This window comes from Salvia hispanica, chromosome 4, assembly GCF_029641045.1.
Source record: "Salvia hispanica isolate PSC_SH4W2 chromosome 4, Shi_PSC_v1, whole genome shotgun sequence".
NCBI lineage: Eukaryota > Viridiplantae > Streptophyta > Magnoliopsida > Lamiales > Lamiaceae > Salvia > Salvia hispanica.
In genome coordinates this window covers 9,928,265-9,942,019 of record NC_142695.1, presented here as the reverse complement: position 1 = coordinate 9,942,019, position 13,755 = coordinate 9,928,265, and the positions used below count along the sequence as shown (strand labels likewise).

Here is a 13,755-nt window from a genome sequence, read left to right as displayed (position 1 = left end):
TTAAACCTAAAACATGCTTTTCTACGGTTTAGCCATTATACCTTGATGATTCTCCAAAGAATCGAAGATAGCTAGCGCCTTCTCCATGTGAAGATCTTTAGTACAAAACCACAGATCTTCTGTCTGGTTCCCGAACTGTAAACTGATATCAGAGTGGGCTGATCTCACTAGTATACTAGGACTTAAATAAAGAAGACGGAAAACCTATCCCCCGAAGGAGAGAAAAATCGCCCCTTGTCTAACTAGAGAGGGGGTCGAAACTTTTGGAAGAAAATAATGTGTATTTTCTGTCTCATTTATTCTCCTATTTATATTAAGTCACATATTGGGCCCAGACAGGAATCTATAGAAGGTTTTGGATATGGGCTCCTCCAATTAGCTTTTTACTAATTAAATTAAACTCAATTTAATATAAGCTTATAATTGGAATATTACGAGCAGCCACTACAGAAGTAATATTGCATTCCAATCCAAATCCAAAATTAAAAGTACTTCGGGTTTCCATTTCTTGATACTTATTTCCCGCGCTTAAGATAGAAGCATCCATTAATTAATTATTGTCTGCTATAGACTTAATTAATTAATATTTTATTTATTCCAAGAGAGGACTCAACAAGGCAACAAAATATAAGAGCATTTTCAATAGTCATTTCTTATTCATCCACCCTTAATTAATCAGAAGATTTTGGAAAAAAGAAACTCAATCTATAGATTTTCGAATTTTGGGAATTGATCTTTTGAAATACGTGATTGTGACGTGCAAATTTTTTGGAATAACTTTTCAAACTTTTACCCATTTGCTCTTCTTTTTTTTTCTTTTTTTTCCTTCATAATATTTATGAATTGACCACATCACTCTCTAATATTTTTTACCACAATTTTATTATTTTTATTCCAATTCTGTAAGTCACCGCTGCTCCACCCTCCAACTCCTCAAAATTGTGTGACAATAATAGTGGGAAATTTTGTCCATTCGTAAATATTGTGAAATAAATTTTAAAAAAAATAGAAAATAGAAAAGAAAATTTCCAAAATCCCTTATTTCAAAAAATTAGCATGTCACGATCTCTTATTCTGAAAGGTCAACGAATTTAATGCAAAATTACGAAAGGCTTGCGAATTGAGTCATTTTTTCTGAAATTTCTCTGATTATTCATGGGGCTCATTCCATTTTTAACCATATTTTATTACATACCTTATCTTAGGGACAACACCTGCAACCATTATTCCCTTGCCTATTAATAGCTCCCACTATTTCATTTCTTCAATTTAAAAATATATTTCATCAGTCCTATTATAAGTGAGATATTTCCTTTTATGGCAAAAGAGCAACACTCTATTATCCTCTCTCCTACTTATTCTCTCTATTTTTTTTAACTTCTACTTTATTCTCTTTTCATTTAACCAGTAACACCACTAGGGGTGTGCATTCGGATTTCGGTTCGGTTTTTCGCCCAAACCGAACCGAACCCGAAAAACCGAATTTAGGTTAAAATTGAAACCGAACCGAACCGAAAAACCGAAAACCGAAAAACCGAAAACCGAACTTAAAAAACCGAACTAAACCGGAAAAACCGAAATTTCAAAACAAAACCGAAAAACCGAAAAAAAATAGTATATTTTAATATATCTAATTTATTTTATTTTATATATACTAATAGAATATAAATATATATAATATAAAATTAATATAATATATATAATATTTATTATATAAAAATATATTAGAAGAATATATGTTATATATATGATATAATATACTAAATTAATAGGATAAAAATATATAATAATATATTTAAAATATAATTCGATTTTTCGGTTTTTCGGTTTTTTTTTCGCCCAAACCGAACCGAACCGAAAAACCGAAATTTTTGTATTTTTAAAACCGAACCGAACCAAAAAACCGAAAAAACCGAACCGAATTTCAAAATTTCGATTTGGTTCGGTTCGGATATTCGGTTTTCGGTTATTTTGCTCACCCCTAAACACCACTACCTAAAAATATGTGCCCAAAAGAAATGTGTCTCGTGTAATGAGAGGGATGGAGAACTTAATTAATAAAGAAATATTTTATTAATAAAACTTAATTAAAAAATCTAAAGTTACATTACAAATTTCTAAAAATTAAAAATTACATACTCCCTCCATCCCTAATAATTTGTCACCAAAATTAGATTACTTTCTAAATATGGAAAGTTTTAAACAATTAAATACTAGTATTAATAATATGAATCTTACAATCCACTAATATTACTCATCTTTACTTTTCCTCTCTCTCTTTCATAATTTACCAATTTCACATTAAAACTCGTGTCATACACAAATATTTCTATTTTAGGTGGACGAAGATAGTAGAATGTGGGTTGAAAAAGTTCGTGGAATGTGTGTCCAACTTTGATATATTGGTTTTAAATAAAATATGAGTGAGAATGAGTTAGTGGGTGTGGAGTCCACTACCAAAAATAGTACTCCCTCCGTCCCACAAAAAATGGCACACTTTCTTTTTTAGTTTGTCCCACAAAAGATGTCACATTTCCCTTTTTAGAAAAAGTTCTCTCTCACATGAATATAAAAATTATATTTTCTCTCTCCATTTAACACACAAAACAATACGACGAAAAGAAAAACCAACAGAACAAACTATTTATAAAAGGAATATCCGAAAAATGAAATCATTTTCAAATTCAACACATTTTCTAAAGAAGTGCTACACAGCAAACTGAATGCACACCTTAAAGAGAAAAAAAAAGTTCCTGAAATCAATAGTGGTACTCCTTCCCTCCCATAATATATGACATAGTTGGAGAACGACATGAGATTTTAGGAGACGTTATTTTGTGTGTTAGATGGAAATAGAAAATAGTATATTTATATTAATGTGAGAGAGAACTTTTTCTTGAAAAAGAAATGTGACATCTTTTGTAAGATAAACTAAAAAAGAAAGTGTGACATCTATTATGGGACGGAAGGAGTATATAATTTTAAAGGTCGAACTAAAATAAAAATAGTATTTATTTTAAGAGACGGATGAAGTATCATAAATAGATAGGCTGGAAGAGTGAAGAAGGTTTCATATATTTCACTTTTAGTATAAAAATAAAATTAAAAGTATATATCAAGGGAGTAATTCAAAAATGTTTCCCTAAAAGACTGGTACTGTACAGTCTTTCCTCATGAAATAGCATAGTACTAGTGACATTCAAGAATCAATTAATCATGCATTAAGTCACATTTGCCGTATTTTGAGGAATGTACAATTAAAAATCTAATATCAATATATAACAAGGAGTACAAATTATAGAATCAAAACAAAATTCAAAACCAATTAGTAAAAAAACAAATTCGATTTCACCAATCATTGGTGTTTAAGCTATGTACTTACTATATTTATAAAGCCCGAGAAGATCATTTCAAACTTTGAGAGCTGGAATTCGAATAAGAAACAGAGAAACATCAAATTAAAAGAAATTTGGGAGAGGAGGTGACAGAAATACTGCTGAATAGAAACTTATATAAAGAAACTATGTGCTTAAGTTACATGATTCAATTGAGAATGTTAAGCAACTACCCAGACAAAGAATGCAATTTTTTTAGCAAATTACAAAAAACCACCAAACCAATTTAGGCATCTTTTCTACAGTCAAACAGACAGCTAATTTGAGCAGAGTGCAACGCATCACTTCAAATACTAAATATTTGAACAAGCAAGCAGCTGCTTTGGCACAACGACCAGATAATCTTCCTTTAGTCATGTTCTCTTCAAGAGGTACCCCAATAGGATGCCTATCAAGCAAACAACGATAACGTACGTGATCGGAACGCCCCCACCGCTTTTCCGCTTCAACGCCTCCTGTCAAACATAACCAAATGTATTACATACCCAGCAGTTTGGCACAATCAAACCATTAAATTCAGCTTAGGCCATCACCAAAATCAACAAAAACATCAATTATATAAAGCCCAGGCGAAATAGCTATGACAAATAAAGTAAGACTTAAGTATGAGTGCCAAACAAAACAAACTATAATTGGATAGACGCCAGCTGGTAGGGAGTATAAGTTATTTTTAAAGAGTCACACTCCAGTACAACCAAAGCATCTGTCCTAATTGTGACTAGTAGGCCTTAATTGGGAGTTGTTGATGAACATTAGGGGAGCACTTACTCTGAGTGATGGGATACATTGATAAAACATAAGATTGACTTTTTGAAGGATAAGATGATCAAACAAGTGCAAAATTAATCAATTCATCAAAGTAAGAATGGATTACTTTTATCAATTCGTCTTATTCGTCAAAGTAAATGATCCCTAATTATATTTAATTTGTCTGCTACTTTTTTAAAAATATAACAAATTCAACCAACAGCAAAAAAAAAATCTCTAAGGACATGAAAAATAATGCCAAAACTGCACCTTGCTGGTTCCGTTTGAGAATTATAGGAATGCCAAGTATATTTTAAAGAGAAAAAAGGAGATTTACAAAACAGATGATATCATGGCATGTGGCATGATATTTGCTCAACTAATAGTGCTTTGTGGTAAACAGTGTGAATACTGAGTGCTGACAGTTACCCTAAATGTTTATGTACTAGCCAAATTGACAAAACAAGTTTAGACACTAAAATGCAAAGTTAGGTAGACTATTATTAGACCCTGTTGTGTAAACAAAACAGGTTGAAATACAAATAAGCAGACTTCAATATAAATATATCTTTAGATGTCTTTAATTCTGATTTGTCCAAAAATCTTGTTTATGCATGCTAGAAACACAAAAGATACACGTTTGTTTGGTATCGTGATGCAATTACCCCCTAGAAGAAAAAGCTCCACAGAAACCAATGATACAAGACTAAAACAATAAATTACCAGTTCTTGCTGAAGCTTGTTGTTTTGCTGAATAGCAGAACGTTTCTCCTCAGTCAGCCTTGAAATCAGCGACTTAGCCTACAATAACAAATAACATTGAACAAAATTGGAGAAAAAGGTTAACGCTAAAGAACAAAGCCATTTAACACAAGATGGACATAATTAATCCAAGTTTAAGATCCATCATTTACAGAGTAAAATTGGTAGTGTAATTGCTGATATGTTCAAATATAACACCAAACTATAGTAAGCCAGGAAACAAATTCACACTATCTGCACTCTCTACTATTTCCATGCTTCGTTTTGAAAAAAGTAAGATTCCGATAAATATGAATTTAAATATACCTAGCCTGTACTCATCAGAATTGCCAACTTCCTATGATTAACTTCATACCCAAGGTTTTAAAGGAAGAATCCACATCCCTACATTGGAACTATATGTTCAACGACTCAATGGACAAACAGTAAAAACTTGGCTACACCAGTATCATTCAACATAGAATCAAGATGTGGAAACAAAAGAACCAAAAATAACATATTGTTGTAAATTTGGGTATAACCTCTAATGAGCTCTCCTGTTGTTCAAACAACCCTTTAGACATCTGCAGGTAATAAAGAAGAATAATGTTCAGGGACTTCCTAAATAATATGGAAAATGTTGCCACTTGCTACTAAGTGAGCATCCCTTGCTTACATTGTTGAACTCAAAAGTTTGATTCACGGTCCCATTGTCTGACACTGAGGCCCTTGGTGACGAGCCTTCCTCTGACCCCTCTCGCACAGGTGAAGGTGGCTGCTGTGGTGGAACATAAGTAACCCTCAACTTACATTCATCAACCTGATTTCCTGAATCTTTGCTGAACTGGAAAATGGAGTAGAAGTAAAGGATAGAGCTTAAGTAAAAATATAGTACTACCAATTTCTGGCTAAACTCTCAACCCTTAACTAGAACTAGAGTAAATAATGAAGACTCGTATACCATTTCAGCAGTAATATCCTTCGCAGAAGATCCAGGGCTCACAACTACGCTTTGGAGGAGAAATTTATCCCTGCATTGCATGTCCGGAGGAGCTTCCTTTTGGGCTTGCATCGTAACTTTATGATGAAACAATTTATGAATTCAGTAACTTATGATCACACCTATTAAGTATTACTATTTCTGAATAATAGTTTCCAATCATTAAAACTACTACAATTGACTAAGTATGACTCAATTAAGCGAGATACACGAGACACAGATGCAATCGCATATGTATACAAAAACAAATAGATGGAAAGGGACCTATAACATCACAGGTAGAGTGCGGAGCCACGACTCCAGTGTTCGGCCTCACACAATACTTCTTTGGATTTGTAGTCTTCACCTGAAAAATCATGTGTGAACGTAAGTACACAATATTTCTACGTGCACTCTAAACTAAAAAAAGTGCAAAATTTGACCTTGAAAGCCACGAAGTTATCGGTTTTATTGAACAATCGCATGGAACATGAGATCTGTTTCTTTAACTCGACTGTCAAAACCAAAGCACAAGAAAAAGAAATAGAATGAACAAAAGATACAGATCTAAAATCAGTAAAAGTAAATCAACATCTTCCCAATTTCCACACAGTAATAATCGAGGATAGAAGTAGAACTCCCAATTCACAAACAAAACAGAGTGAGAGCTCTGAATTACATGGGAACTGAAGTTCGAGCGGTTCGATTTGGAGAAGCTCGCCGTTACTCATTTCTGAAAGGATCGCGATCTGGCCACCGGATAATTGAGGATGCGCGGCGGTGGTGCTTGGGGGAGAAAAGGGGAAGGGAGGAGATCTGGGGTTTTCGAATTTCAGGAAAATGGCTGTATATGGTTTTCAGTGTAGACGGAAAATAATTAAATAATGGGAATGAGGAAAGTGCTGTTTACTGTTTACTAGTGATATAGTCAAACTCCAATAACAAATTTGAGCAGAAGTTTTGTTTTAAAAATTTAAATTCAAATCATTTTCGATTTTAACTAACATAGTTTTTTAGTGTAGACACGGAAAATAATTAAATGAAAAAGAAAACTAGGATTACTAAATAGTTTTGATATAAAAAGATTTCAAGTTCACATATCTTGGAAATTTAAGAAATCAAGTTGGATAAAAGATCAAACAACAAGCTGTTATTACATACATATATTTCCACAAACCAATATGAATATGATCAAACAACAAGCCCAAGTGCCCAACAACTCAAAGAATCAAAGAAAAAAGATCACACCAATTCTTTTTTTTGTTTGCCTCTCAACAAATAATACACACATATAACCTAACCACATGCACAATCTAAATCCTCACTGCTTTCTTGATGGTTTTGATGGAAGAGTTCATGAAGCTTTTTCTGGCTCCAACGCTCTCATCTCCATCATTATCATCAAGTACCAAGGGTTTTCTTCTTATGCAGTCCACTCTCTTTTTCACGCCTTCCAATAAAAGAGAGGGAGATGATGGTATACGGCGAAACGCCCGGGCACTCTCTGACCTCACTAGTCCCCTTTCTTTCCCCTTTATCTCATCGGGGCTGCTTACTCCTTTACCAAGCGAAGCTGATTCCTTCGTTGTTATCTTCTGTGGCACAGCTCTGTAAGGAGGGTTCTTGAAAGAGGTGTTGATATTTGCCATGTTTTTGTCATTCTCTTTATCCCCTTCTGAGTTCTTGTCACTTATATCGGAGACAACTGGCTGACCATCCATCTTTTTTCCAACCAGTTTCACAGCCTCTGTGCACTGTGTTTTCTGAGCCCTTGAATCTTTAATATCTGTGTGGGGAAATATCATGTTCATCTTCTCGATTAGTTCGTCTGTCCTGGATGTTTCTTTTCCACCAGAGGTCTGCGTGTTTACCTCTGTGTCTTCTTGCGTGTTTTCAAGCAGAAACTGCATCCATTTCTCTATATTCCCTTTCCCACGTTGTCTTCTGCTTTCTTCGTCCTCCTCTTCCTCTGTTTCGTGGGGAAATGGGAACTGAATATTGTACACTTTCCCTCCATCTTCTATCTCCAGCTTTTCAAGCCTTTCTTCAACTATGTACTCATTCTCTACAGCAACATCGTCCCCAGTTTTATTTAGATCAGGCTTCAAGACTCTAATTTTAGTAGTGGACTCATTCTTCTCACCTTCAACGTCTTCCTCTTCTCGTTCCTCGTTTGGAAGTGGACTAGCTGTCGAAGATCTCTGCTCCTCCTCCAAGAACTTCCGTAGTTCCTTGTGTGAATGAGCAGCGGATTTTATGTCAAGCAAACAAAGAAGAGTGTTCACTGCAGTTTCTGCGCATACAATTTCATTCTTTTCCATTTCTTGCTGAATGTTTAGCTCATTTTCTGGCAAACATAGAGTGATCTGGTGGTCGTCATCCTCTTCAGTGAGTGTATCATCCATTCTTGATCTCTTCCTCGCCTGTTCCCATTCGGGCCTTATCTGTTTCTCCAGCTCATCTCTCTGTTTATGCTTCAAATGAAGTTCCCTCTCAGCAGAATCACATATTGCTTTCTGAGCTTCGAGTCTAGCCATGAGAGCACTAGCTGCCGCTTGATTCAACCTCACTTGTTCCTTGTAGACGACACTTCTGCAAAATATGCGAACAAATCCAGTTACAGATGTTCTGTTAGTGTTTCTCATTGTCACAAATTTTGGTTTTGAACAATCTTACTGGTGCATGGCGTCTCTGATCATCTTCTCCAGCATTAACCTGTAGGAAGACTGCGACTCTGCTAGCCTTCGACACTTTTCTGCCCGCCTCCTTTTCTTGACCAGCACCAGCTCCAGTTCTTGAATAGATAGTTTATCCTCCTCAGACTTGTGCTGCAACTCGCATGTTTCGTTATCTAATCTATGTATTTCTGCCTGCATCTTTGACGCCTCCTCTCGCTGTTTTAGAGAATCTCTTGCCATGACAATGGCTTGATACGGGTTGGTCTCCATCAACGCGCTATTATTCTCCTTTGAAAGCAGTTGGCCTTTTTTCACAGATGCTACGATAAAAAAGCAACACTAAGACAACACACAAATTTACACCAAGAGAGAAGAGGTAGAGTTTATTGCTAATTTGCTACTAACCTACTATGGGAGTGTTGGATTTAGGCCTTCTGTTGTGATCCAGTGATTTCAATGGGGCATCAAGAGACTCGCGTCGCGTCTGAACAACTGCAGCTGGAGCAAGACCTAATCTACCTTCTGATTCCAAGAAATGCTGGGGGAACGTGTGGGAATCAACTGTCTGTGAAGAATTGAGTTCTTCACTTTCCCCTTCATAAAACAACCATGCAAACGCCCTCCGCCTGAAACACAGAAACAGCAACGAGAGCCTAGCATGTATCATCACCGGATTTTGATAACACTACTAGTACTAATGCAATATTACCAACCTGAAATCTGAGTTAGATGAGGCGAAGATGGACAAGAACTGGTTAATGGATATGCCTACTTGCAAATCCCACCAGGGAATCAGAAATTCTAGCTTGTTATGCTTCCTTCTACACACTTGCCACTGCAAGATTCTGAGGTTGCTTGGAACAGTCAATCCTCCTCCTATATTTCAACAGCATCACAGTTTTAAAATCCTTACTTGCACTGCACCTAATTCTACAATCAAAGATGTATAGAAATTACTTGAGCAAGGAAACCAGTGATCAATATCCCATGCAAGAGGGGAAGCAGCATCAGCATGAAAATACAGAACATTGCCATACGGATCCACACGAATAATTTCAGGGTCAAAACCAGCATTCCTGAAGAATTTAGAATAGTGATAAATAACAAGAAAAGGAGCCAAGTTTTAGCTTTGAGAGAATTTGAAAATGAAGGCATGATATGGGATAAGTGCATTGCATCATTACCCAAGATGGTTGAGCTGTTTCCATAGAAGATTCAAGAAGATCTTGGGCTTTGTAGTAGGTTTCGCTTTCGGATCAGTCAGTGGGAAAAGTTCATCCAATTCCTTTGCTCTTGCTTCCTGCACCCCCAAATCAAATTATAGATTGTTTCAAAATATGCCCTTGTAAAAGTGATGCATTTAGCTAGTGATAGATTTCTTACAAACAGAACAAATTGCCGCATAAAATCAGAATTTTAGGGGTAGAATAAATTGCATTTACAGAGCTCAAAGCTCCAACAATTAAATGTCAATGATAGTTATCGATCAAAAAAGCCCTAACCAATTTTCAACTCCAAATCCACCACGCACAATCTTTCAATTCAGGAAGATTCGATTCCTATAACGAAACCAATTTATTATTGTGCTCGTGTGTGAAATCAAGATCCAAAGTGAAAAAACACAAATGAAACAAAAACATGATCGAATATGGACAATTTATCGCAAAGAATAATAAAAATTGTTCCCCCTTCAATCTTAAGAAACACAATGTCCTTCAACAAATTCACAATTCCATCGAATTTGGAGTTGAATTAATTGACAGATCTACTTGAAATGGTTACCTCTTGCTGAACCAAAGCATAAGGGGTGAAGGTATAGGGCGGGCCATGGCTGAATGGCCCGAAACTCCGATCTCGACAGAGCTTGGCGAAGGCTGTCGGGTAGCCTAGGCCTCCGTCAACCGCCATTTCTTCCTCGGTGAACACGAAATCGTTCGCCATTAAAAAAATCAAAGCAAAAACAGAGTGTTTTATGACGAGGAGGAGAATTGATGATGAAGAAGATAAGAAAACATAACGGTCGTTTCCGATTTTTTTAAAATAAGATCACTTCTTCATCTTTTTTCAAATAGCTCGTCGCTTAAACGGCTATATGCGATGGCCCACAGCTCATGAAAATAGTAATACTACCGCTTAATATGCGGAAAGACGAGTTTACCCTTGGGAAATATGGATTCTAGTTGGTCATTATTGTGAGATTGATTTCGGCATTTAATGTATTTTTTGTTAAACACTTTCAAATTAAGGTAGAGAATAATGAAGTGCGGCATAATTATGTGATTTGAACATAGAATAAAAGAGTTATTACAGAGGTCTTTTCATTTTTGGCTTCATTGTATAGAATTTATCCATGCCCCTCTTTACTGGAAGGGCATTTTTGTTTCTTATTTTGTGTTTGAAACATGCAACGAGGTATTTATTTCAGCCTTGGATTTATATTCCAATAAATTTAAAAACATATTTTAATTTTTTCTTTTCACAACCCTTCAAACACACAGGAAATACTACTATTTAGAAATTTGTGTGAGAAAAGAATACTATTAGATCATTAAAATTAACACAAGTATGTGTAAGCTTTAAATATTTAGAGCAAGAATCACAAAATTGAGTGAGGAACACTAGGCATGTCCGTCAATTGAGGCCGCTTTAATTTCAATACATCGATCAATTTCGAGGAGAGAAGTAGGTGAATCTCATAAATATGGAATAACTAATAGTAAACCCTATTCAAGCCTAGGCCATTTACTCACTCACAAGAACAAATAAATACTAGTAGTATGGAGTACAAGTTACTTTCTCCCCTAGAAATCATGATCCTTGCTTTTATACGATTTTTAAAAGTTTAAAATAATTACAATTATATTTAGGGGTAGCTATCTTTGCATTAGTGCATTATAACCCTTTTTCTTTTCAACGAGGGATAATGGGATATAGGTATTAGAACCCTTTAATTAAACATCACAAGCACCGTATTTATTATTTTTCCATATGAAAGTTCTTGGAATCATCAAATTCGGGGAGTGATCAATAACTAATTAGCAATAATCCTTTTTCTTTTCACCGAGGGATAATGGGATATAGGTACTAGAACCCTTTAATTAAACATCACAAGCACCGTATTTATTATTTTTCCATATGAAAGTTTTTGGAATCATCAAATTCGGGAGTGATCAATAACTAATTAGCAATCTCAAACTAAGACTAAATCTTAGCCATTAAATTATAAAATCTAATGGCTGAAATATATGTCATATGGATTATATTTTTAATTAAGAAAATTAATAAATAAAATTAGAGGATATTAATGTCAATTCTCTCTCATTAAAATCATCTTAAAATTTTAAATTTACGTAACTCTCTCGATTTAAATTATTTTTTCGCAAAAAATATATCAAATTAAAGATAATTTTATAAGGATTCCAACGAGATCTCAATTGCATATGTTCCGGCGACGTTCGGATGATGAAATTTGATATTTTTTATTTTAATTTTCGTAAATGTTGATAACCAGATTTTTTTATCAACAAATACATCAAAAATCAATAAAACCATGTAAAAATCTCAATAAAATCATGTAAAAATATCAATAAATATGTGTTGATATTTTCTTGTACTTGTGTTGATATTCTTATGTCATAGGCCTGTCAAATTGGATACCCGCGGATACCCGATCCCGAAATTCTCAAAATCCAACCCGATAGACGACCTGAATTTGATTTCGGATACCCGGATACCCGACTCGGGTATCCAGTCCCAATTGTGATTTTGATTTTTTTTAAAAAAAAAATTAACTACAAACTTTTAGAAATACAAAATTCTTATAGTAGCTCGAATTTAAGAGAAAATAACTATGAACTTTTAGAAATACAAAATTCTTATAGTAGTTCGAATTTAAAAGAAAATAACTACAAACTTTGAAAAATACCAAATTGATAAGTTATACATATTAACATCTTTCATCCATCCACAATAAGTCAATAACCATCAAAATTCATAAGTTCAAACATTCATCCTTTATAAATATCACATTTCAATAACTCACAAGAATCAAGATCTAACAATAATATCATCAAAAAATTCAAAATTATAAATATCACAAGTCAATGAAATTAAAATGTAATTAAAAAATTAAATTACATATCTTATATACTAACTATTAAGTATTAATTAAATTATAGTTAAGAAATTAAATTACATTTAATTATAATAAAAATATAATTTATTAATTTTAGAAAATAAATCGGATAAATCGGATAATTCGGGTATACCCGATTGGATATCGGGTAACCCGATTCTCGATAATCCAAAATTCTCACTACCCGATCCCGATCCGATACCCGAAAAATCAGGTTTCGGGTATCCAATTATCCGGCTTTTTCGAATTTGGATATCGGGTATCCAATACCTGATATCCATTTTGACAGGCCTATGTCATATTGTTGATATTTGTAATACACTATGTTGATATAAATAAACATTCACGAAAATTATCATATGATAACATAATGACGATATTACCCTTTTGTTGATATTTTGTCTACTATATATTGAGATTCATAAGATTTAATCTAATCTACTCATTTTAAAATCTAAAAGTGGAGATTTGGTCTTGATTTTAAATTAAGGTGCTATAAGCATTAGAATATGACCCATGAAATTGATGGCAAAAACTTCCCTTGGGTTGGCTATACAAACCCAGCTTGGGCTTGGAAACATCCGACCAGTTAAGTCTTTAAATCTTCTTAAAGTGGGCCAGGCCCAACTTGTATATTTATTTTCAAAAAAAAAGAAAAAAAAATGATCATTTCATTTGGGTTTGGGAGAAAAGAACAATTTAATTCTAGAAAAATGATGCCGCAGCAATACTAGAAATGGAATCAAATCAAACAGCAATATCCGTCTCAATAGAACCATAGCGATTAACTCCTTCTTGCTGATTATTGAAGAACGAGATCTCAATGGTGATAATTTTTAATTCTTTTGAGAATCATCAATCATAAGTGGTAATGGTAAATAATGTCTAGAGCGATAGAGTATATAATTTTACACGGAGATGTCGCGAGCTATTTTCAATTCTTTGGAGAATCATCAATGATAAGTAACTAACCATAGAAATCACATTGATTTTAGGTACTGTTATGGTAAATTTGCTAAATTCGCCAATACGTGCCAACTGGTGCACACATTTACATTCTAAAAAATCATCGACCGGTGC

The 13,755-nt window shown here is 34.2% G+C and overlaps 2 protein-coding genes across 3 annotated transcripts; both read right to left on the bottom strand.

The window, feature by feature from the left end:
- Window positions 1-3,491: 3,491 nt before the first annotated feature.
- Window positions 3,492-6,735, bottom strand: LOC125194624 (vesicle-associated protein 1-2-like). Its single transcript, XM_089056067.1, has 8 exons — window positions 6,542-6,735; window positions 6,306-6,376; window positions 6,148-6,229; window positions 5,845-5,960; window positions 5,560-5,727; window positions 5,426-5,467; window positions 4,866-4,943; window positions 3,492-3,850 (listed from the first exon to the last, which is right to left on the bottom strand). The coding sequence occupies exons 1-8, from the start codon at window positions 6,591-6,593 to the stop codon at window positions 3,749-3,751; spliced, it is 711 nt and encodes a 236-aa protein (XP_088912193.1). The 5' UTR covers window positions 6,594-6,735; the 3' UTR covers window positions 3,492-3,748.
- Window positions 6,736-6,990: 255 nt separating this feature from the next.
- LOC125192576 (uncharacterized) lies at window positions 6,991-10,586 on the bottom strand. 2 transcript variants are annotated; one of them, XM_089056065.1, is made up of 8 exons: window positions 10,323-10,586; window positions 9,725-9,840; window positions 9,498-9,616; window positions 9,254-9,416; window positions 8,946-9,166; window positions 8,539-8,860; window positions 8,006-8,454; window positions 6,991-7,927 (listed from the first exon to the last, which is right to left on the bottom strand). In XM_089056065.1, exons 1-8 carry the CDS (start codon window positions 10,479-10,481, stop codon window positions 7,176-7,178), a joined length of 2,301 nt encoding a protein of 766 aa, XP_088912191.1. In that variant the 5' UTR covers window positions 10,482-10,586; the 3' UTR covers window positions 6,991-7,175. The 2 variants fall into 2 exon arrangements, with proteins under 2 accessions (XP_088912191.1, XP_047946148.2); XM_048090191.2 differs by having other exon boundaries at window positions 6,991-8,454; window positions 10,323-10,585.
- Between the last annotated feature and the right edge of the window lie 3,169 nt (window positions 10,587-13,755).

What these genes read in the sequence shown, in the direction of transcription:
- LOC125194624 (XM_089056067.1), bottom strand. Translation starts at nt 6,593, where the DNA reads ATGAGTAACGGCGAGCTTCTCCAAATCGAACCGCTCGAACTTCAGTTC. An exon ending in AAACTTTTGAGTTCAACAAT is followed by an intron (nt 5,468 to 5,559) that starts GTAAGCAAGGGA and finishes TATTACCTGCAG; the next exon opens with ATGTCTAAAGGGTTGTTTGA. An exon ending in AACAGGAGAGCTCATTAGAG is followed by an intron (nt 4,944 to 5,425) that starts GTTATACCCAAA and finishes TTGTTATTGTAG; the next exon opens with GCTAAGTCGCTGATTTCAAG.
- LOC125192576 (XM_048090191.2), bottom strand. Translation starts at nt 10,481, where the DNA reads ATGGCGAACGATTTCGTGTTCACCGAGGAAGAAATGGCGGTTGACGGA. An exon ending in ATGCTTTGGTTCAGCAAGAG is followed by an intron (nt 9,841 to 10,322) that starts GTAACCATTTCA and finishes TTGGGGGTGCAG; the next exon opens with GAAGCAAGAGCAAAGGAATT. An exon ending in TCACTGGTTTCCTTGCTCAA is followed by an intron (nt 9,417 to 9,497) that starts GTAATTTCTATA and finishes GTTGAAATATAG; the next exon opens with GAGGAGGATTGACTGTTCCA.